Source organism: Dama dama, chromosome 2 (genome assembly GCF_033118175.1).
Source record: "Dama dama isolate Ldn47 chromosome 2, ASM3311817v1, whole genome shotgun sequence".
NCBI lineage: Eukaryota > Metazoa > Chordata > Mammalia > Artiodactyla > Cervidae > Dama > Dama dama.
The window spans coordinates 31,888,521-31,907,119 of NC_083682.1; the positions used below are offsets into that span (position 1 = coordinate 31,888,521).

Below are 18,599 nucleotides of genomic sequence, written 5' to 3' on the forward strand. Positions count from 1 at the left end.
TCAAGAGTCTTTGAACACCACAGTTCAAAAGCATCAATTCTTCAGCGTCCAGCTTTCTTTACAGTCCAACTCTCACATCCATACACGACTAGACAGACCTTTGTTTTGACTAGACAGACCTTTGTCAGCAAAGTAATTTCTCTGTTTTTTAATAAGCTGTCTAGGTTGGTCATAGCTTTTCTTCCAAGGAGCAAGCGTCTTTTAATTTCATGGCTACAGTCACCATCTGCAGTGATTTTGGAGCCCAAGAAAAAAGTCTGTCACTGTTTCCACTCTTTCCCCATCTATCTGCCATGGAGTGATGGGACCAGATGCCATGATCTTAATTTTCTGAAGGTTGAGTTTTAAGCCAACTTTTTCACTCTCCTCTTTCGCTTTCATCAAGAGACTCTTTAGTTCTTCTTCACTTTCTGTCATAAGGGTGGTGTCATCTGCATATCTGAGGTTATTGGTATTTCTCCCAGCAATCTTGATTCCAGCTTGTGCTTCATCCAGCCCAGCATTTCTCATGATGTATTCTGCATATAAGTTAAATAAGCAGGGTGACAGTACACAGCCTTGATGTAATCATTTCCCTATTTGGAACCAGTCTGTTGTTCCATGTCCAGTTCTAACTGTTGCTTCCTGACCTGCATACAGATTTCTCAGGAGGCAGGTAAGGTGGTCTGGCATTCCCATCTGTAAAAGAATTCTCCACAGTCTGTTGTGATCCACACAGTCAAGGGCTTTGGTGCAGTCAATAAAGCAGAAGTAGATATTTTTCTGGAACTCTCTTGCTTTTTTGATGATCCAATGGATGTTGGCAATTTATCTCTGATTCCTCTGCCTTTACTAAATCCAGCTTGAATATCTGGAAGTTCCCAGGTCATATACTGTTGAACCTGGCTTGGAGAATTTTGAGCATTTCTTTGCTATCATGTGAGATGAGTGCAACTGTGCGGTAGTTGGAACATTCTTTGGCATTGCCTTTCTTTGGGATTGGGATAAAAACTGACGTTTTCCAGTTCCGTGGCCACTGTTGTTTTTTCAAAATTTGCTGGCATATTAAGTGCAGCACTTTAACAGCTTCATCTTTTAAGATTTAAAGACTATTATAACTTTATATCTCATACCTATCACTCTGAAGTGCCCCCATGAAAACAAAATCTGCACGTGTCTTCTTGATTTCTGTATCCTCAGTACTTACTATCACGCATATAATGATCAACACATTTTGTTGAAAGAAAAATTAAGGCAAATATTAACTGATTTGGGGGTTGAGTTCTTCTGAACCAGACAAGAAATCAGTGGAGACAAGGAATCATGGAATCAGAGAAAGATATTTATGCCCCATATATAAAAAGGCACTGAAAAACTCCAGTTACCTAAGAATCAGTCTCTCACAAGTTTTCCACTTCTTCAAATTCCTCTATTTCCTGGCCTGGATTTCTCATACTACATGACCCTACTGTGTCCAGAAACAGAGGCAGGGTCTCTATTGCCTAAAGATATTTGCTAAAATGTACTCTGCACCTAGACTAAGTGAAGTCGCTCAGTTGTGTACGACTCTTTGCGACCCCATGGGCTGCAACCTACTAGGCTCCTCAGTACATGGAATTCTCCAGGCAAAAGGACCAGAGTGGGTTGCCATTTCCTTCTCCAGAGGATCCTGACCCAGGGATTGAACCCGAGTCTACCACATTACAAGCAGACACTTTACCATCTGAGCCAACAAGTTAGTGCACCTGGACTAAGGGACTAGCAACTGTGCATTAAAACAGGTCTGACACGCTAGCTAATTTATAAGACCCAGAAAGACTTACTCTTAGGGCATAGGCTTTGTATGGAATGAGTAGTTCAATATGTAAAGGTACTGCCATATGAAGGTGTGAGCATCTAAAATGATAATACTAAGTATACCAGGAAATAGGCTATGAAACAAGAGAAGAGAAAAAGGATGTTCTACCACTCTTTCTAAGGGTCAAAGTGGTAAGACACATCCTCTAACAGCACAAGCATCTTTTCCTCCATCTATCCCTCCTGCCTAATATTCAGGTAGCTAATGTAAATGCCAACTCTGCTAAGTGTGATCTGAGGTTCTGAGGGCTCCCAGCACCAACTAAGAACCATGCCACAGACAGAGTACCTAGTGAGGCTACTCACGAAAGGAGTGGGAGAAACGGAAAACACTACTCACCAAGAGCAATGATGTGTAGGCAACCAGGATCCCAAGGAAACTCAGTAAGACAATGGACCAGAAGAACCAGAGTCCTGTACCTATAAAAATGACCCTGCAAAAATAAGTTTCAATCCTTAAAATACAGTAAAAAAAAAAAAAAAAAGAAAGAAAGAAAGAAAATTAGTAGCATCTGCATCAAGGATAGGGGCGACAAGACCAACTAGATGAGGTATAAGAAAACTGGGAGATAAGAGAAGCAATTTGGGAACAGAGGGGTGAAGAACTTTGGGGATATTTAGTGGAGAAGTTTTAACTCTGTCCTATAGGTAACTGGGTACTTTAAATGGGGCTCTGTATAAGTGGTATCATTTTTAAAAAGTTATTCAGAATATATATTCAAAACACATATTCTCTTTAAAAAACAATATAATATAGAAGTTCTGGAATTCTAAAAGAGAAAAAATCTACTGCCTTAATAAAACTTAACACTTTCCATTTTGGAAGATTATTGGTTCATGTGAATGTACGTTTTCTTATATAACTGCAAGCCACCATGTCAATTTCTCTATCTTGTGTAAGGTATTTGACCCCTTTAAAAACTGTTTTGACATGTTCTATTCCTAAAGGAGATTATGAGAGAAAATTGCTAATGATAAGCTAAGGAAAACAGGATTAAACTTGTTCCACGTATTGTATGTCAAAACTGTTTTAGACTGTTCATTTCAAGATAACAGAGATTACCTTCTCACCATATAAAACCTGGAGAAATTATATTTTAACAATACAGACCTATAACTTGTCTTACTATACTTTGAAGACACTGCATTTTTTATAAACTGAAGGTTTGTGGCAACCATACATCAAGCAAGACTACTGGCATCATTTGTCCAACAGCATTTGCTTGCTTCCTATCTCTGTATCACATTTTGGCAATTCTTGCAATATTTCAAGATTTTTCATTTCTATTATATTTGTTGTAGTGATCTGTGATCAAGGATCTTTAATGTTACTACCACTACTCGCTGAAGGCAAGTTATTCATAAATAGCTATGGTTAGCTATCTAGCAATAAAATAATTTTTAACTAAGCCATGAACATTTTTTATAAATAATGCTATGGTACACTTACATACTACAGTATAGTAACAGTATAGTATAAAAAGAACTTTTATGTGCACTAAGAAATTAAAAGACTGTGTGACTTGCTTTATTCCTATATTCACTTTATTGCTGTGGTCTGGAAATAAACCCTCAATATCTCCAAGGTATGCCAGTATAAAATATAGATATGTGAACAAAAGCCACATTACAAATAAGTAAGGAAATTCTCTTTGGTGAAGAGTTATAATATACATCAAGAAGAATGTAACAAGCAAGCAGCTATCCGAGTGAGAGCTATCCAAGATCAAGACTCTAAGAGTACTCTGTAAACCATGAACTCACAGAAGGCAATCAAAACATGTAAGGAGTATCAACAAATCCACACAGTATGTCAATGAAAAGAATAACCTGAACACTAAAAACATAATAGAATGATCAGAAAAGAACCACAAAATAATCAAGATCTTTAGAAAAATAAAGGTCTCACATTCATATAACTAAAATAGATGTTTTAAAATAAGCACATTAATTATCAAAACCATAAAATGGAGATCTTAGAAAACATGCAAGATAACCTATAATGGAAAAGGTCTGAAAAAAAAAAAATATATATATGCACGTGTGTGTGCATATCTCTATATATGTAGCTGAATCACTTTGCTTACACTTATAAATTAGCTATTTTGTTGTTGTTTTAGTTGCTAAGTTGTGTCCAACTCTCTGTGAGCCCTTGGACTGTAGCCCACCAGGTTCCTCTGTCCATGAGTTTCCCACGCAAGCATACTAGAGTGGGTTGCCATTTCCTTCTCCAGAGGATCTTCCTGACCCAAGGATCAAATCCGCACCCCTTGCATTACCAGATAGATTCTTTACCACCAAGCTACCAGGGAAGCAAATTAGCTATATTTCAATTTTTTTTAAATGAAAGATGGACTTAATAGCTGTTGAGATATAATCAAAGAATTCAGCAAACTGCTTAGCCAAGTAACGATACTGACTTCATTTTCCAAGTGAGGAAGTTAAAGTTTACTATTTAATGGTGCCTCTATCTTTCCTAATCATTTCTCTGGCCACATTTATTTTCTTTCACTCCCTTTGAACCTAAAAGGTCTTCTTTTGTACATTCAATTATATGTAAATATTGATATTGTTATAGTTTAGTTCAGCTCAAAATCCTCTCACCAAATTCAGATAAAGTTACCACCGACTCACCATGAACTGCAGGAAGAATTTTACACAAGTTTGTTTGTTTAGTTTTTTTTTCTCCTTTCATCTTCTACTTCTTCTTGACCTATGGAGTTGTACTCAATATAGGTAGCAGTAGTCAAGTAGCATGGAAGTGAGAAGAATGAAAAGGTGTTTGTTTAGCTGAGTGGAATTGAAAAAAGTGTTTCTTGGCTGTCACATTTTTAAATTGGGTATATAAAATTGCTCAAGATTATGCAGTAGACTTCATTCCACATGGATTGCCCACTTTAGGATTCTTCTGACTTACTATTTTCAAGCAGTTTCCTCTGTTCTACAACATTGCTTTACATCTTTCTAGCAGAATAATCTGGAGAAGGCAATGGCAACCCACTCCAGTACTCTTGCCTGGAAAATCCCATGGACGGAGGAGCCTGGTAGGCTGCAGTCCATGGGGTCGCTAAGAGTTGGACATGACATCACTTTCACTTTTAACCTTCATGCATTGGAGAAGGAAATGGCAGCCCGCTTCAGTGTTCTTGCCTGGAGAATCCCAGGGATGGGGGAGCCTGGTGGGCTGCCGTCTATGGGGTCACACAGAGTCGGACACGACTGAAGCAACTTAGCAGCAGCAGCAGCAGCAGAATGATCACACACCTTTTTGGATGAAGTCCTTCTCATCCAATAGAGACAGCCCTTGTCTGGCAGCCCAGTCAGCCTTCCCATCTACATCCAGTCTCTGCGCTCATATTTAAAGAAACCTTCTAGGAGCCTTTCCTTGCTTTCCCAGAGATACAAGGTGCAGACTTCTGGCATGTTCTCCCAATGTCTACCATACACACCACAATGCGTATCAGCAGAATCAACTGTCAGCTGACAGCAACTCTGAGGAAAAACAAAAGACACAACAGGTTCTACATGAGGACACACACAAGCCATGGAGCTTTTGTCTACCACCATGTCAAGAGCCAATTCTTTGCAACCCCGTGAACTGCAGCATGCCAGGCTTCCCTACCCTTCACTATCTCCCAGAGTTTGCTCAAACTCATGTCCATTGAGTCAGCCATACCATCCAAACCTCTCCTCTGTCACCCCCTTCTCCTACTGTCCTCAATCTTTCCCAGCATCAAGGTCTTCTCGAATGAATCAGCTCTACACATCAGGTGGCCAGAGACTGGAGCTTCAGCTTCAGCATCATTCCTTCTAATGAATATTCAGGGCTGACTTCCTTTAGGATTGACTGGCTTGATCTCCTTGTTGTCCATGGGACTCTCAAAAGTCTTCTCCAGTGCCACAATCTCACATCTGTACACAACTACTGAAAAAAAGCATAGCTTTGACTAGAAAGACTTTTGTCGGCAAAGTGATGTCTCTGCTTTTTAATATGCTGTCTAGGTTGGTCACAGCTTTTCTTTCAAAGAGTAAGGGTCTTTTAATTCCACTGCTGCTGTCACCATCTGCAGTGATTCTGGAGACCAAGAAAATAAAATCTGTCACTATTTCCACTTTTTCCCATCTATTTCCTGTGAAATGATGGGACCAGATGCTATGATATTAGTTTTTTGAATGTTGAGTTTTAAGCCAGCTTTTTCACTCTCCTCTTTCACCTTCATCAAGAGGCCCTTTAGTTCATCTTCGTTTTCCACCATTAGGGTGGCATCATCTGCATACCTGAGGTTACCCATATTTCTCCCAGTAATATTGATTCCAGCTTGTGAGCCATCCAGCCCAGCATTTCACGTGATGTATTCTGCATGTGTTTAAAAAGCAGGGTAAAAACATACAGCCTTGATGTACTCCTTTCCCAATTTTGAACCAGTCCACTGTTCCATGTCCGGTTCTAACTGTTGCTTCCTGACCTGCATACAGGTTTCTCAGGAGGCCAATAAGGTGGTCTGGTTTTCCCTCTCTTCAAGAATTTTCCAGTTTGCTGCAATACACACAGTCTAAGGTTTTAGTGTAGTCAATGAAGCAGAAGTAGATGTTTTTCTGGAATTTTCTTGCTTTTTCTGTGATTCAAAAGATGTTGGCAATTTGGTCCCTCTACCTTTTCTAAATCCAGCTTGAACATCTGGAAGTTCTCGGTTCATGTACTACTGAAGCCTAGCTTGAAGGATTTTGAGCATAATCTTGCTAGCAAGTAAAATGAGTGCAATTGTATGGCAGTGTGAACATTATTTGGTATTGTCTTTCTTTGGGATTGGAATGCAAACCAACCTTTTCCCGTCCTGGGGCCACTGGTGAGTTTTCCAACTTTGTTGGCATATTGAGTGTAGCACTTTAAAAGCATCATCTTTTAGGATTTGAAATAGCTCAGCTAGAATTCCATCACCTCCACTAGCTTTGTTCGTGGTAATGCTTCCTACGGCCCACTTGACTTCACACTCCAGGATGTCTGGCTCTAGGTGAGTGACCACGCCATTGTGGTCATCTGGGTCATTAAAAAATACACAGTTCTTCTGTGTATTCTTGCCACCTCTTCTTAATATTTTAATACTCTTAATATCTCTGCTTCTTGTCATTTCAGTCCTTAATTGCACCCATCTTTGCATGAGATGTCCCCTTGGTATCTTCACTTTTCTTGAAAAGATCTCTGGTCTTTCCCACTCTATAGTTTTCCTCTATTTCTTTTCATTGCTCACACCAGAAGGCTTTCTTATCTCTCCTTGCTTTTCTTTGGAACTCTGCATTCAGTTGGGTATATCCTTCCCTTTTTCCTTTGCCTTACACATCTCTTCTTTTCTCGGCTCTTGTAAGGCCTCTTCAGACAACCACTTTGCCTTCTTGCACTTTTTTTCTTGGGGATGATTTTGGTCACCACCTCCTATACAATGTTATGAACCTCTGTTCATAGTTTTTCAGGCACTCTGTCTACCAGATCTAATCCCTTGAGTCTATTTATCACCTCCACTATGTGGAGGGATTTGATTTAGGCTCAATGGCTTAGGGGTTTTCCCTACTTTCTCCAATTTTAGACTGAATTTTGCAGTAAGGAGCTGATGATTTGACCCACAGTCAGTTCTAGGCCTTGTTTTTGCTGACTGTACACAGCTTATCCATCTTTGGCTGCAAAGAATATAATCAATCTGATTTAGGTGTCGATCATCTGATAATGTCCATGTGTAGAGTTGTCTTTTTTGTTGTTGGAAGCTAACTTTCCTTAGCGAATGTTAACACCTTAGCTGATGGTATTGCTTTGTATTAGCTTAGCATCAATGATGTTGCCTGGATTCCATTTTGTTTGTCCAATGAACCACAGAGACCTCAAATTGACACTAGCACTCTCAGATGCTAGTGATCTAGACAAGATCTAGACAGCAGCCCTTAGTCATAAGCAAATAAAAGTTATTGATATGACTTTCCCAACAGTCCTTATGGGCAACAGTCTCCCATGTTTCCCAGCACCTGTATGCTTTATGTGCCCCTTAGATAAGACTCTCATAGGGCTTATAAGAACTTTCCTCTTATAGTATGATTTAACCAATCTGGCCCTAGCCCAGGAATCACAAAGCACTCTAGCCATAGACCCTAATAAAGGCATGTGCCTAGGTCCTGCCTCGCTCTCTGTCTACATTCTCCCTTGGCCTCCCTGGGTGGGCTCAAAGCACCGTGTACTTCCTCCAGTACCTACAAATAATAAACTTCTCTATTTTAATTTCTCTTGCAGCCTGCTGCTGAACCATCTTGTTGCTTCAGCTCACTAGCATCCTGTGCTCCACATAACAAATGTTGCTATGATCACTCACCTAGAGCCAGATATCCTGGAATGCAAAGTCAAGTGGGCCTTAGGAAGCATCACTATGAACAAAGCTAGTGGAGGTGATGGAATTCCAGTTGAGCTATTTCAAATCCTAAAAGATTATGCTGTGAAAGTGCTGCACTTAATATGCCAGCAAATTTGGAAACCTCAGCAGTGGCAACAGGACTAGAAAAGATCAGTTTTCATTCCAATCCCAAAGAAAGGCAATGACAAAGAATGCTCAAACTAACGCACAACTGCACTAATCTCACACACTAGTAAAGTAATGCTCAAAATTCTCTAAACAAGGCTTCAACAGTACATGAACCGTGAACTTCCAGATGTTCAAGCTGGGTTTAGAAAAGGCAGAGGAACCAGAGATCAAATTGCCAACTTCCACTGGATCATCAAAAAAGCAAGAGAATTCCAGAAAAACATCTGCTTTATTGACTATGCCAAAGACTTTGACTGTGTGGGTCACAACAAACTGTGGAAAGTTCTGAAAGAGATGGGAATACCAGACCACCTGATATGTCTCTTGAGAAATCTGTATGCAGGTCAGGAAGCAACAGTTCAAACCAGACATGGAACAACAGACTGGTTCCAAATCGGGAAAGGAGTATGTCAAGGCTGTATATTGTCACCCTGACTACTTAACTTATATGCAGAGTACATCATGAGAAATGCTGGACTGGATGAAGCACAAGCTGGAATCAAGATTGCCGGGAGAAATATCAATAACCTCAGATACGCAGATGACACCACCCTTATGGCAGAAAATGAAGAACTAAAGGGCCTCCTGATGAAAATGAAAGAGAAGAATGAAAAATTTGGCTTAAAGCTCAACATTCAGAAAACTAAGATTATGGCATCTGGTCCCATCACTTCATGGCAAACAGATGGGGAAACAGTGACAGACTTTATTTTGGGGGGCTCCAAAATCACTGCAGATAGTAATTGCAGCCATGAAATTAAAAGACGCTTGCTCCTTGGAAGAAAAGTTATGACCAACCTAGACAGCATATTAAAAAGCAGAGACATTACTTTGCCAACAAAGGTCCATCTAGTCAAAGCTATGATTTTTCCAGTAGCCATGTATGGGTATGAGAGTTGGACCATAAAGAAAGTTGAGCACTGAAGAATTGATGCTTTTAAACTGTGGTGTTGGAGAAGACTCTTGCGAGTCCCTTGGAATGTAAGGAGATCCAACCAGTCCATCCTAAAGGAAATCAGTCCTGAATATTCATTGGAAGGACTGATGCTGAAACTGAAACTCCAATACTTTGGTCACTTGATGCAAAGAACTGAAAAGACCCTGATGATGGGAAAGATTGAAGGTGTGAGAAAAAGGGGATGACAGAGGATGAGACAGTTGGATGGCATCACCAACTCAACGGACATGAGTCTGAGTAAACTCCAAGAGTTCGTGATGGACAGGGAGGCCTGGCGTGCTGCAGTTCATGGGGTCACAAAGAGTTAGACACGACTGAGTCTGTATTCAGTAAAGTCATAACACACTTCCTCCAACCTTGGATAAAAAAGGTGACCTGCAGAAAAAGTTCATGGTTTTCATCATTTAGCTACATTTAACTAATCTTTCCTAGGATATGAAGAAGCTGAAGAAGACCTGGCAGGAGCAAGAAGAATGTGGGCCCAAGTGCTTCCCCATGCCAACTAAGTGAATTACTAGGTACCGACATTGCATGGAGGCTGTCATAACGCCTGGGTGCATCACTGATCTTTAGAATATAAAGAAATAGCTATGATTCACTTCCCGCTTCCAAACTAAATGAATTTCTCCTGTAACTAATCCTAACACAATCTTATACTGGGAATGGAACTGTGAGAAATATAGACTTGGTTTACCTAAGTGGACCCCATTATTACACTACCACAGTCTACTCATGGTCAACTTGATATTCATACATACCTCCAGTAACCATCCTTGCTTTCTATCTTACACAATGTGATTATTTCTCAAAGAACCAAAACTATACCAATCCTCTCTCCAAAAGAGGATACAAAGGTCCTTTATCACCTCTATGGGATGTTTACATCTCTAATTTAAGTACTGATATATATGGTTAACTACCATGAATGCATCTTATTTTCAATGGTAGAATGGAAGAAGAGAAAAATATACAGACACACACACACACACACAGAATTCTGCTCTCATGATCTTTATCATTTAGTATCATATGAGTGATGATGTTAAATGTAAAGGGAACTTTGCAGATATAATTAAGGTTAAAATCAGCTGACTTTAAAATAGTCAGTCAAAGTGGCTATCATCACAAAATCCACAAAGAATAAATGCTGGAGAGGGTGCGAAGAGAAGGGAACCCTCCTACACTGTTGGTGGCAATGTAAAGTGGTAGAGCCACCATGGATAATAGTATGGAGGTTGCTATAAAAATTAAAAATAGAGCTACCATATGACCCTACAGTCCACTTCTAGACATATATTCAGAAAAAACATAGTCTGAAAGAATATATGCACCCCAGTGTTCACTGCAGCACTGTCCACAACAGCCAAGACATGGAAGTTGTGTCTCTCTACAGAAGAAATGTCAAAGTTGGGGCACATATTAATATATACAATGGAATACTAATGAGCCATTAGGAAGAATAAAATAATGCCACTTGAGCAACATGGATGGACCTACAGATTGTCATATTGAGTGAAGTAAGTCAGAGAAAGAGAAATATTATATGACATCCCATATATGCGAAATCTAAAAAAAAAAGGTGATACAAATGAACTTACTTACAAAACAAAAACAGACTCACAGACTTCGATAATGAACTTATGATTATGGGGGGCTGTTAGCAAGTTTGGGATCAACATGTACACACTGTTATATTTTAAATGGATAACCAAAAAGGATCTACTGTGTAGCACAGGGATCTCTGCTCAATGTTATGGAACAATGGGAAAAGAATTTGAAAAAGAACAGATACATGTACATGTGTAGCTGAGTCACTTTGCTATACACCTGAAACTAATACCACATTGTGAATCAACATACTCCAACATAAAATAAAAAGTTTTTTAAAAAAAGAATAAATGAAAAAATTAGGGAGATTACTCTGGATTATCAGACTGAATCCAATGTAATCACATAAGCTCTTAAATCAGAAGAGGAAGTCACAGAGATGATAAAGGAGAAGTCAGAGAAATTTGAGAGTGAAAAGGACTAGAAACACCACTGCTAACTTGGAAGATAGAGAATGTCACAAGCTAGAAGTTGAGAACAACTCCCATCTGACAATCATTCATGAAAGAGCACTTCATTCCTATAACCAGAAGGAACTGGATTCTGCCAACAACTTGAATGAACCTAGAAGTGAATTCTCACTCAGAGACGCAGGTAAAAGTTTAGGTTAGTGGACATCTTGATTTCATTATGAGATCCTAAGCAGAGTACACAACCAACCACACCCGACATCTGACCCAAAGAACTATGAGGAAATAAATGGATACTGCTTTAGGCCACTGAATTTGTGGTAATTTGCTATGGGAACAACTTGGAATATGGAGCAAATATGGAATATTGCCCAATAACTTTACCTGTAGCTTTAGAAACAATGGGACCTCACTCTTGTGTTTTAATAACTTTTATCTGAAGATGGAGTACTGCTGTGAGGATTCTGCCTGCTTCTGAGTACTGTATTCCAACTATGCATTCCAAACCTAAAGAAATAACCACAGGGTGGTGGATTTGGGGATTCCAATGATTACCTACTTCCATTGATTACTCTGAGTGGTGAATTATAGTGCTGTTCTATATCTCTAGAAATTTGTATCAATTCAGAGTCAGTACCCAGTAACTGTCCCAAAAGTATTTCTCTCGGCCTGGTGCACAACCACCCTTGTAAATAGCCAGATCTTCCTTGGAGGGTGAATTATACAGTCCTATATGGGCAGATCACTTTATGCAGCAAGGCTCTTCCTCAAGGATTTCTCTTCATTCAAGAGCTAATTTACTTGGTAAACGAAATACAGACTAGGAACAAAGAACAGGAAAACAACAGAAAAAAACTAACAAAACTAAGACTTCATTCTTTGAAAAAATACACATAATTGACAAAGCATCAATAAGATTAACCAAGGAAAAAAGAGGATCCAAATAAATGAAAATTTAAATTTAAAAGGAATCTCTACAACTGATATCACAGAAAGGAACATAATAGATGACTATGAACAACTTTGATGCTTTCAAACTGTGGTGCTGAAGAAGACTCTTTAGAGTCCCTTGGATGGAAAGGAGATCAAACCAGTCAATCCTAAAGGAAATCAACTCTGAATATCCATTGGAAGAACTAATGCTGAAGCTGAAGTTCCAATACTTTGGCCACCTGATGTGAAAAGCTAACTCATTAGAAAAGACCCTGATGCTAGGAAAGATTGAAGGCAGGAGGAGAAGGGGGCGACAGAGAATGATATGTTTGGATGGCATCACTGATTCAATGGACATGAGTTTGAGCAAATGCCAGAAGATACTGAAGGACAGGAAAGCCTGGCATGTTGCAGTCCATGGGTCAAAAAGAGTTGGATATGACTGAACAACTGAACAACAAAATGCACAATCTAGAAAAAAGGATAAACTTCTAGAAACAAACAACCTACCAAGACTGAATCATGAAGAACTAGAAAATCTGATCAGAGTAAGATTTGAAGTAATGAGAAAGGAGAGTGAATCAGTAATCAAAACCCTCCCAAAAAAAGAAAAGCACATGACCAATTGTTTCACTGGCAGAGTTTAAATATTTAAAGATGAATTAACATCAATTCTTCTCAAACTCTTAACAAAAGCTGAAGAGGAGAGAGCACTCTCAAATTCATTTTACAAACTTCTTTTTAAATGTTTTTTTAAAAAAAAACATTTTTTACCAGCATTTTCCTGATATAAAAGTCAGATAAGGAACGACAAGAAAAGAAACTACAGGCCAAAGTCTCTGATGAATATAGATGCAAGAATTGACAACAAAATACTACAAGTCAAATATAACAGCACATTAAAAGAATCATACACTATGATCAAGTGGGTTTGTCCCTGTAATACAAGAATAGTTCTCTACACACAAATCAATAAATGTCATCAAATTAACATATAGAATGAAAGATTAAAATCACATTATCATTTCAACAGATGAAAATACAGCATCTGACAAATTCAATCTCCATTCACGATTAAAAAAAAAAAAAAACTCTCAACAAACTGGGTATAGGAGGAATATATCTCAGTGAAACAAAGCCACATATCACAAGCCCACATCTTACTCAATGGTGAAAGCTAAGAGCGTCTCCTGTAAGATCGGGAGTAAGACAAGGCTGTACAGCTTCACCACTCCTGACCAACAGAGCACTGGGAGTCCTAGTTAGAGCAGTCAGGCAAATAAGAGAAAGAAATAAAAGGCGTCAGGACCGCAAAGAAGAAGTAAAACCTTCTCTATGCGAAGATGACATTTTATATAGAGAAAATGTTAAAGACTCCATCAAAACACTGGAAAGATCTAATTAATTAAAGTTGAAGTTGCAGGACACAAATATACAAAAATCTGCTGCATTTCTACATACTGATAACAAATACATAAAAAATTAAGATTAACAACCTTTGTTACATCAGTTCAGTTCAGTCGCTCAGTCATGTCCAACTTTTTGAGACCCCATGAACCACAGCATGACAGGCCTCCCTGTCCATCACCAACTCCCGGAGTCCACCCAAACCCATGTCCATTCCAACCATCTCATCCTCTGTCATCCCCTTCTCCTCCTGCCCTCAATCTTTTCCAGCATCAGGGTCTTTTCAAATGAGTTACATAATCATTAACAAAAATAAAATATTTAAGAATAAATTTAATCAAGTACCTTAAAGAGCTATCCACTGAAAATTATAAGACATGAAATGAAAAGATACCTCATGTTCATAAACTGAAACAATTAATATTGCTAAAATTTCCATACAACTGAAAGCAATCTAAGGACTGGATGCAATCCCTATCAAAATTCCAATAGCACTTTTTATAGAAATAGAATAAACAATCCTAAAATGTGTAAGGAACCACAAAAGATCCCAAATAGCCAAAGTAATACTGAGAAAAAAGAACTAAGCTGGAGACATTACACTTTCTAATTTCAAACAATACTACAAAACTATAATAATTAAAAAAGTAGAGTATTGGCACAAAAACAAACACCAGATCAATGGGATGCCACAAAAAGCCCAGAAATAAACCCATGATTATACATGGTCTATTATTTTATGACAAAGGAGACAAGAACCAGGATATTCAATGAGGAAAGGACAGTCTCCCCAAAAAACAGTGTTGAACAAACATGCAAAACAGTGAAACCAATATCTTACACCACATACTGAAATCAACTCAATATGCATTGAATTCTTGAACATAAAACATCAAACCAAAGAACTCCTACAAGAAAATATAACCAGTAAGTTCCTTAAAATCACCCTAGGTTATTTTTTTTTTAATTTGACATCAAAAGCAAAAGGAACAAAAGCAAAAACAAACAAGGGTAACTATACCAAACTACTTCCTCTGCATAGCAAAGCAAATGGGAGAAAATATTTACAAAGCATATATCTGATTAACAGATTAATATCCAAAAACATATAAAGAGTTCATACAACCGAATATCAATTAAAATAATCCAATTTAAAAACAGAGAGGATTGGAATAGACATTTTTCCCAAGAAGACATACAGGCCACAGGTATATAAAAAGGTATTCAGCAACAACTAATCATCAGGAAAAAGAAAATCAAAACAACAATTAGATATCGCTTCATATTTGTTAGAATAGTTTCTACAAAAAAGACAAAACATAACAAGTGTTTGCTAGGATATGGACAAAAGGCAACCCGTGTGTACCACTGGCTGGAATGTAAATTGGTGCAGGCACTATGGAAACCAGTATGTTGGTTCCTCAAAAAAAATTAAAATAGAGCTATCATATAATCCAGGAATTCAGCTTCTCAGTATTTATGAAAAACATTAACTTTAAAAGATATATTCGCATCTATGTTCACTGCAGCATCATTTACAATAGATTAAAAGAATTAGATCTGAAAGACAGAGTGCCTAAAGAACTATGGACTGAGGTTCGTGACACTGTACAGGAGGCAGTGACCAAAATCATCCCCAAGAAAAAGAAATGCAAGAAAGCAAAACGGTTGCCTGAGGAATCCTTACAAATAGAAGAGAAAAGGAGAGAAGTGAAAGACAAGGAAAAATGGAAAGATATACCGATCTGAATGCAGAGTTCCAAAAAATAGCAGGAGAGACAAGAAAGTCTTCTTGTGTGAACAATGAAAAGAAATAGAGGAAAGAAATAGAATGGGAAAGACTAGAGACCTCTTCAAGAAAACTGGAGATACCAAGGGAACATTTCATGGGCACAAAAGATGGGCACAATAAAGGACAGAAATGACAAGGACCAAACAGAAGCAGAAGATATTAAGAATAGGTGGTAAGAATACACAGACGAACTGTACAGAAAAGATCTTAAAGACCCAGATAACCATAATGGTGTGATCACTCACTTAGAGCCAGATATCCTGGAGTGTGAATTCAAGTGGCCCTTAGGAAGCATTGCCATGAACAAAGATAGGGGAAGTGACGGAATTCTAGGTGAGCTATTTCAAATCCTAAAAGATGATGCTGTTAAAGTGCTGCAGTCAGTATGTCAGCAAAGTTGGAAAACTCAGCAGTGGCTGCAGGACTAGAAAAGGTCATTTTCCATTTCAATCCTCAAGAAAGGCAATGCCAAAGAATGTTCAAATGACTGTACAATTGCGTTCATTTCACATGCTAGCAAGGTAATGCTCAAAATCCTTCAAGCAAGGCTTCAATAGTATGTGAACTGAGAACTCCCAGATGTTCATGCTGGATTTAGAAAAAGCAGAGGAATCAGAGATCAAACTGCTAACATGCGATGGATCAGAGACAAAGCAAGAGAACTCCAGAAAAACATCTACTTCTGCTTTACTGACTACACTAAAGCCTCTGATGGTGTGGATCGCAATGAACTAGGAAAATGCTTAAAGAGACGGGAATACCAGACCACCTTACCAGCCTCCTAAGAAACCTGCATGCAGATAAAGAAGCAGTTACAACTGGACATGGAACAATGTATTGGTTCAAAATTGGGAAAGGAGTACATCAATGCTATATGTTTTCACCTGCTTATTTAACTTATATGCAGAGTATATTCTGCAAAATGCTGGCCTGGATGAAGCACAAGCTGGTATCACAATTGCCGGGAGAAACACCAACAACCTCAGATATGCAGATGACACCACCCTGACGGCAGAAAGAGAAGATGAACTAAAGGGCCTCTTGATGAAAGTGAAAGAGGAAAGTGAAAAAGCTGGCTTAAAACTCAACATTCAAATAATATCATAGCATCTGGTCCCATCATTTCAGAGCAAATAGATGGGGAAAAAGTGGAAACAGCAGCAGATTTTATTATCCTGGGCTCCAAAATCACTGTGGACAATGACTGAAGCCATGAAATTAAAAGACGCTTGCTCCTTGGAAGGAAAGTTATGACAAACCTAGACAGCATATTAAAAAGCAAAGACATCACCTTTGCTGACAAAGGTCTGTCTAGTCAAAGCTATAGTTTTTCCAGTAGTCATCTACAGATGTGAGAGCTGGACCATTAAGAAGGCTGAGTGCCAAAGAACTGATGCTTTTGAATTGTGGAGCTGGAGAAGACTGTTGAGAGTCCTCTGGACACCCAGGAGATCAAACCAGTCAATCCTAAAGAAATCAACCTTGAATATTCATTGGAAAGACTGATGCTGAAACTGAAGCTCCCATACTTTGGCCACTTGATACGAGAGTCAACTCACTGGAAAAGACCCTGATGCTGGGAAAGACTGAAGCAGAAGAAGGGGACGACAGAGGATGAGATGGCTGGATGGCATCACTGGATCGATGACATGAGTTTGAGCCAGCTCTGGGAGCTGGTGATGGACAGGGAGGCCAGGCGTGCTGCAGTCCACGGGGTCACAAAGAGTCAGACACGACTAAGCGACTGAACAATAATGATATAGAAACAACCTCAGCATCCACTGAAAGATAAATGGACAAAGAATATGTTGTGTGTATATACAATAGAATATTCAGCCCTAAAAGGGAAGGAAATCTTGTCATTTGTGACAACCTGATGAACCCTTGAGGGTATTGTGATTACTGAAATACGTCAAACAGAAAGACAAATACATTATGATCTCCCTTATATGTCGAATCTAAAAAACAAAAAAATAAGCTCATAGATAGAGCAGACTGGTGGTCGCCAGAGGTGAGAGTGTATGAAATGAGTGAAGGGAGTCAATCGGTACAAACTTCCAGTTATTAAATAACTAAGTCATTACAATGTAACATACAGCATGGTAACTACACTTGATAATACTGCATTATATATTTGAAAATTGCTAAGAGAGTAGATATTAGAACTTCTCATCACAAAAAAAGAATTGTAATTATGTGTGGTGATGGATGTTAAAAAGGTTTATTGTTGTGATCATTTCACAACATATACAAATACCAAATTATTATGTTGCATCCACCTGAAACTAACACAATATTACATCTCAATAAAACATTTTTAAAAATTGAGGGAAGTTTTACTTTAAAAGAAAACAATTTTGTATCTCAAGTCCTGTGGAATAATTTAGAATGAATCCATAAGCGAAGACTGCATGTAAATTAATGAAAAATTAGTAAAGATCCCACAAAGTAAACAAAGCAATAAAACGGAAAAGTAAATAAATTAACCAGTTCTGGAACTTAATGAATGATTAAATCAAAACAAATTCCATCTATAAAATTAAAAATGATCAAAATTAGAACATTTATAACCCCAGTGAGGTACCATTATACACCAGTCAGAAATGGAAATAGAACTGTCATATGACCCAGCAATCCCATTCCTGGGCATACACACCGAGGAAACCAGATCTGAAAGAGACATGTGTACTCAGTGTTCATTGAGGCACTGCTTATAATAGCCAGGACATGGAAGCAACCTAGATGCCCATCAGCAGACGAATGGATAAGAAAGCTATGGGACATATACACTATGGAATATTACTTGGCCATTAAAAAGAATTCATTTGAATCAGTTCTAATGAGATGGATGAAACTGGAGCCCATTATACAGAGTGAAGTAAGCCAGAAAGATAAACACCAATACAGTATACTAATGCATATATATGGAATTTAAAAAGATGGTAACAATAACCCTATATGCAAAACAGAAAAAGAGACACAGATGTACAGAACAGACTTTTAGATTCTGTGGGAGAAGACGAGGGTGGTATGTTCTGAGAGAACAGCATTGAAACAAGTATACTATCAAGGGTGAAACAGATCACCAGCCCAGG

General features: G+C 38.4%; 1 protein-coding gene across 1 annotated transcript in view; it reads right to left on the minus strand.

Annotated features, from left to right (window-relative positions):
- LOC133068461 (glycerophosphodiester phosphodiesterase domain-containing protein 4-like) overlaps nt 1–18,599 on the minus strand; it is a gene marked incomplete at its 5' end in the record, with an annotated part of 127,568 nt that overhangs the window by 101,640 nt on the left and 7,329 nt on the right. The window contains one exon of the mRNA XM_061159682.1: nt 2,177–2,270. Coding sequence (XP_061015665.1) covers nt 2,177–2,270 — 94 coding nt within the window. The remainder of the gene's footprint in view (nt 1–2,176; nt 2,271–18,599) is intronic.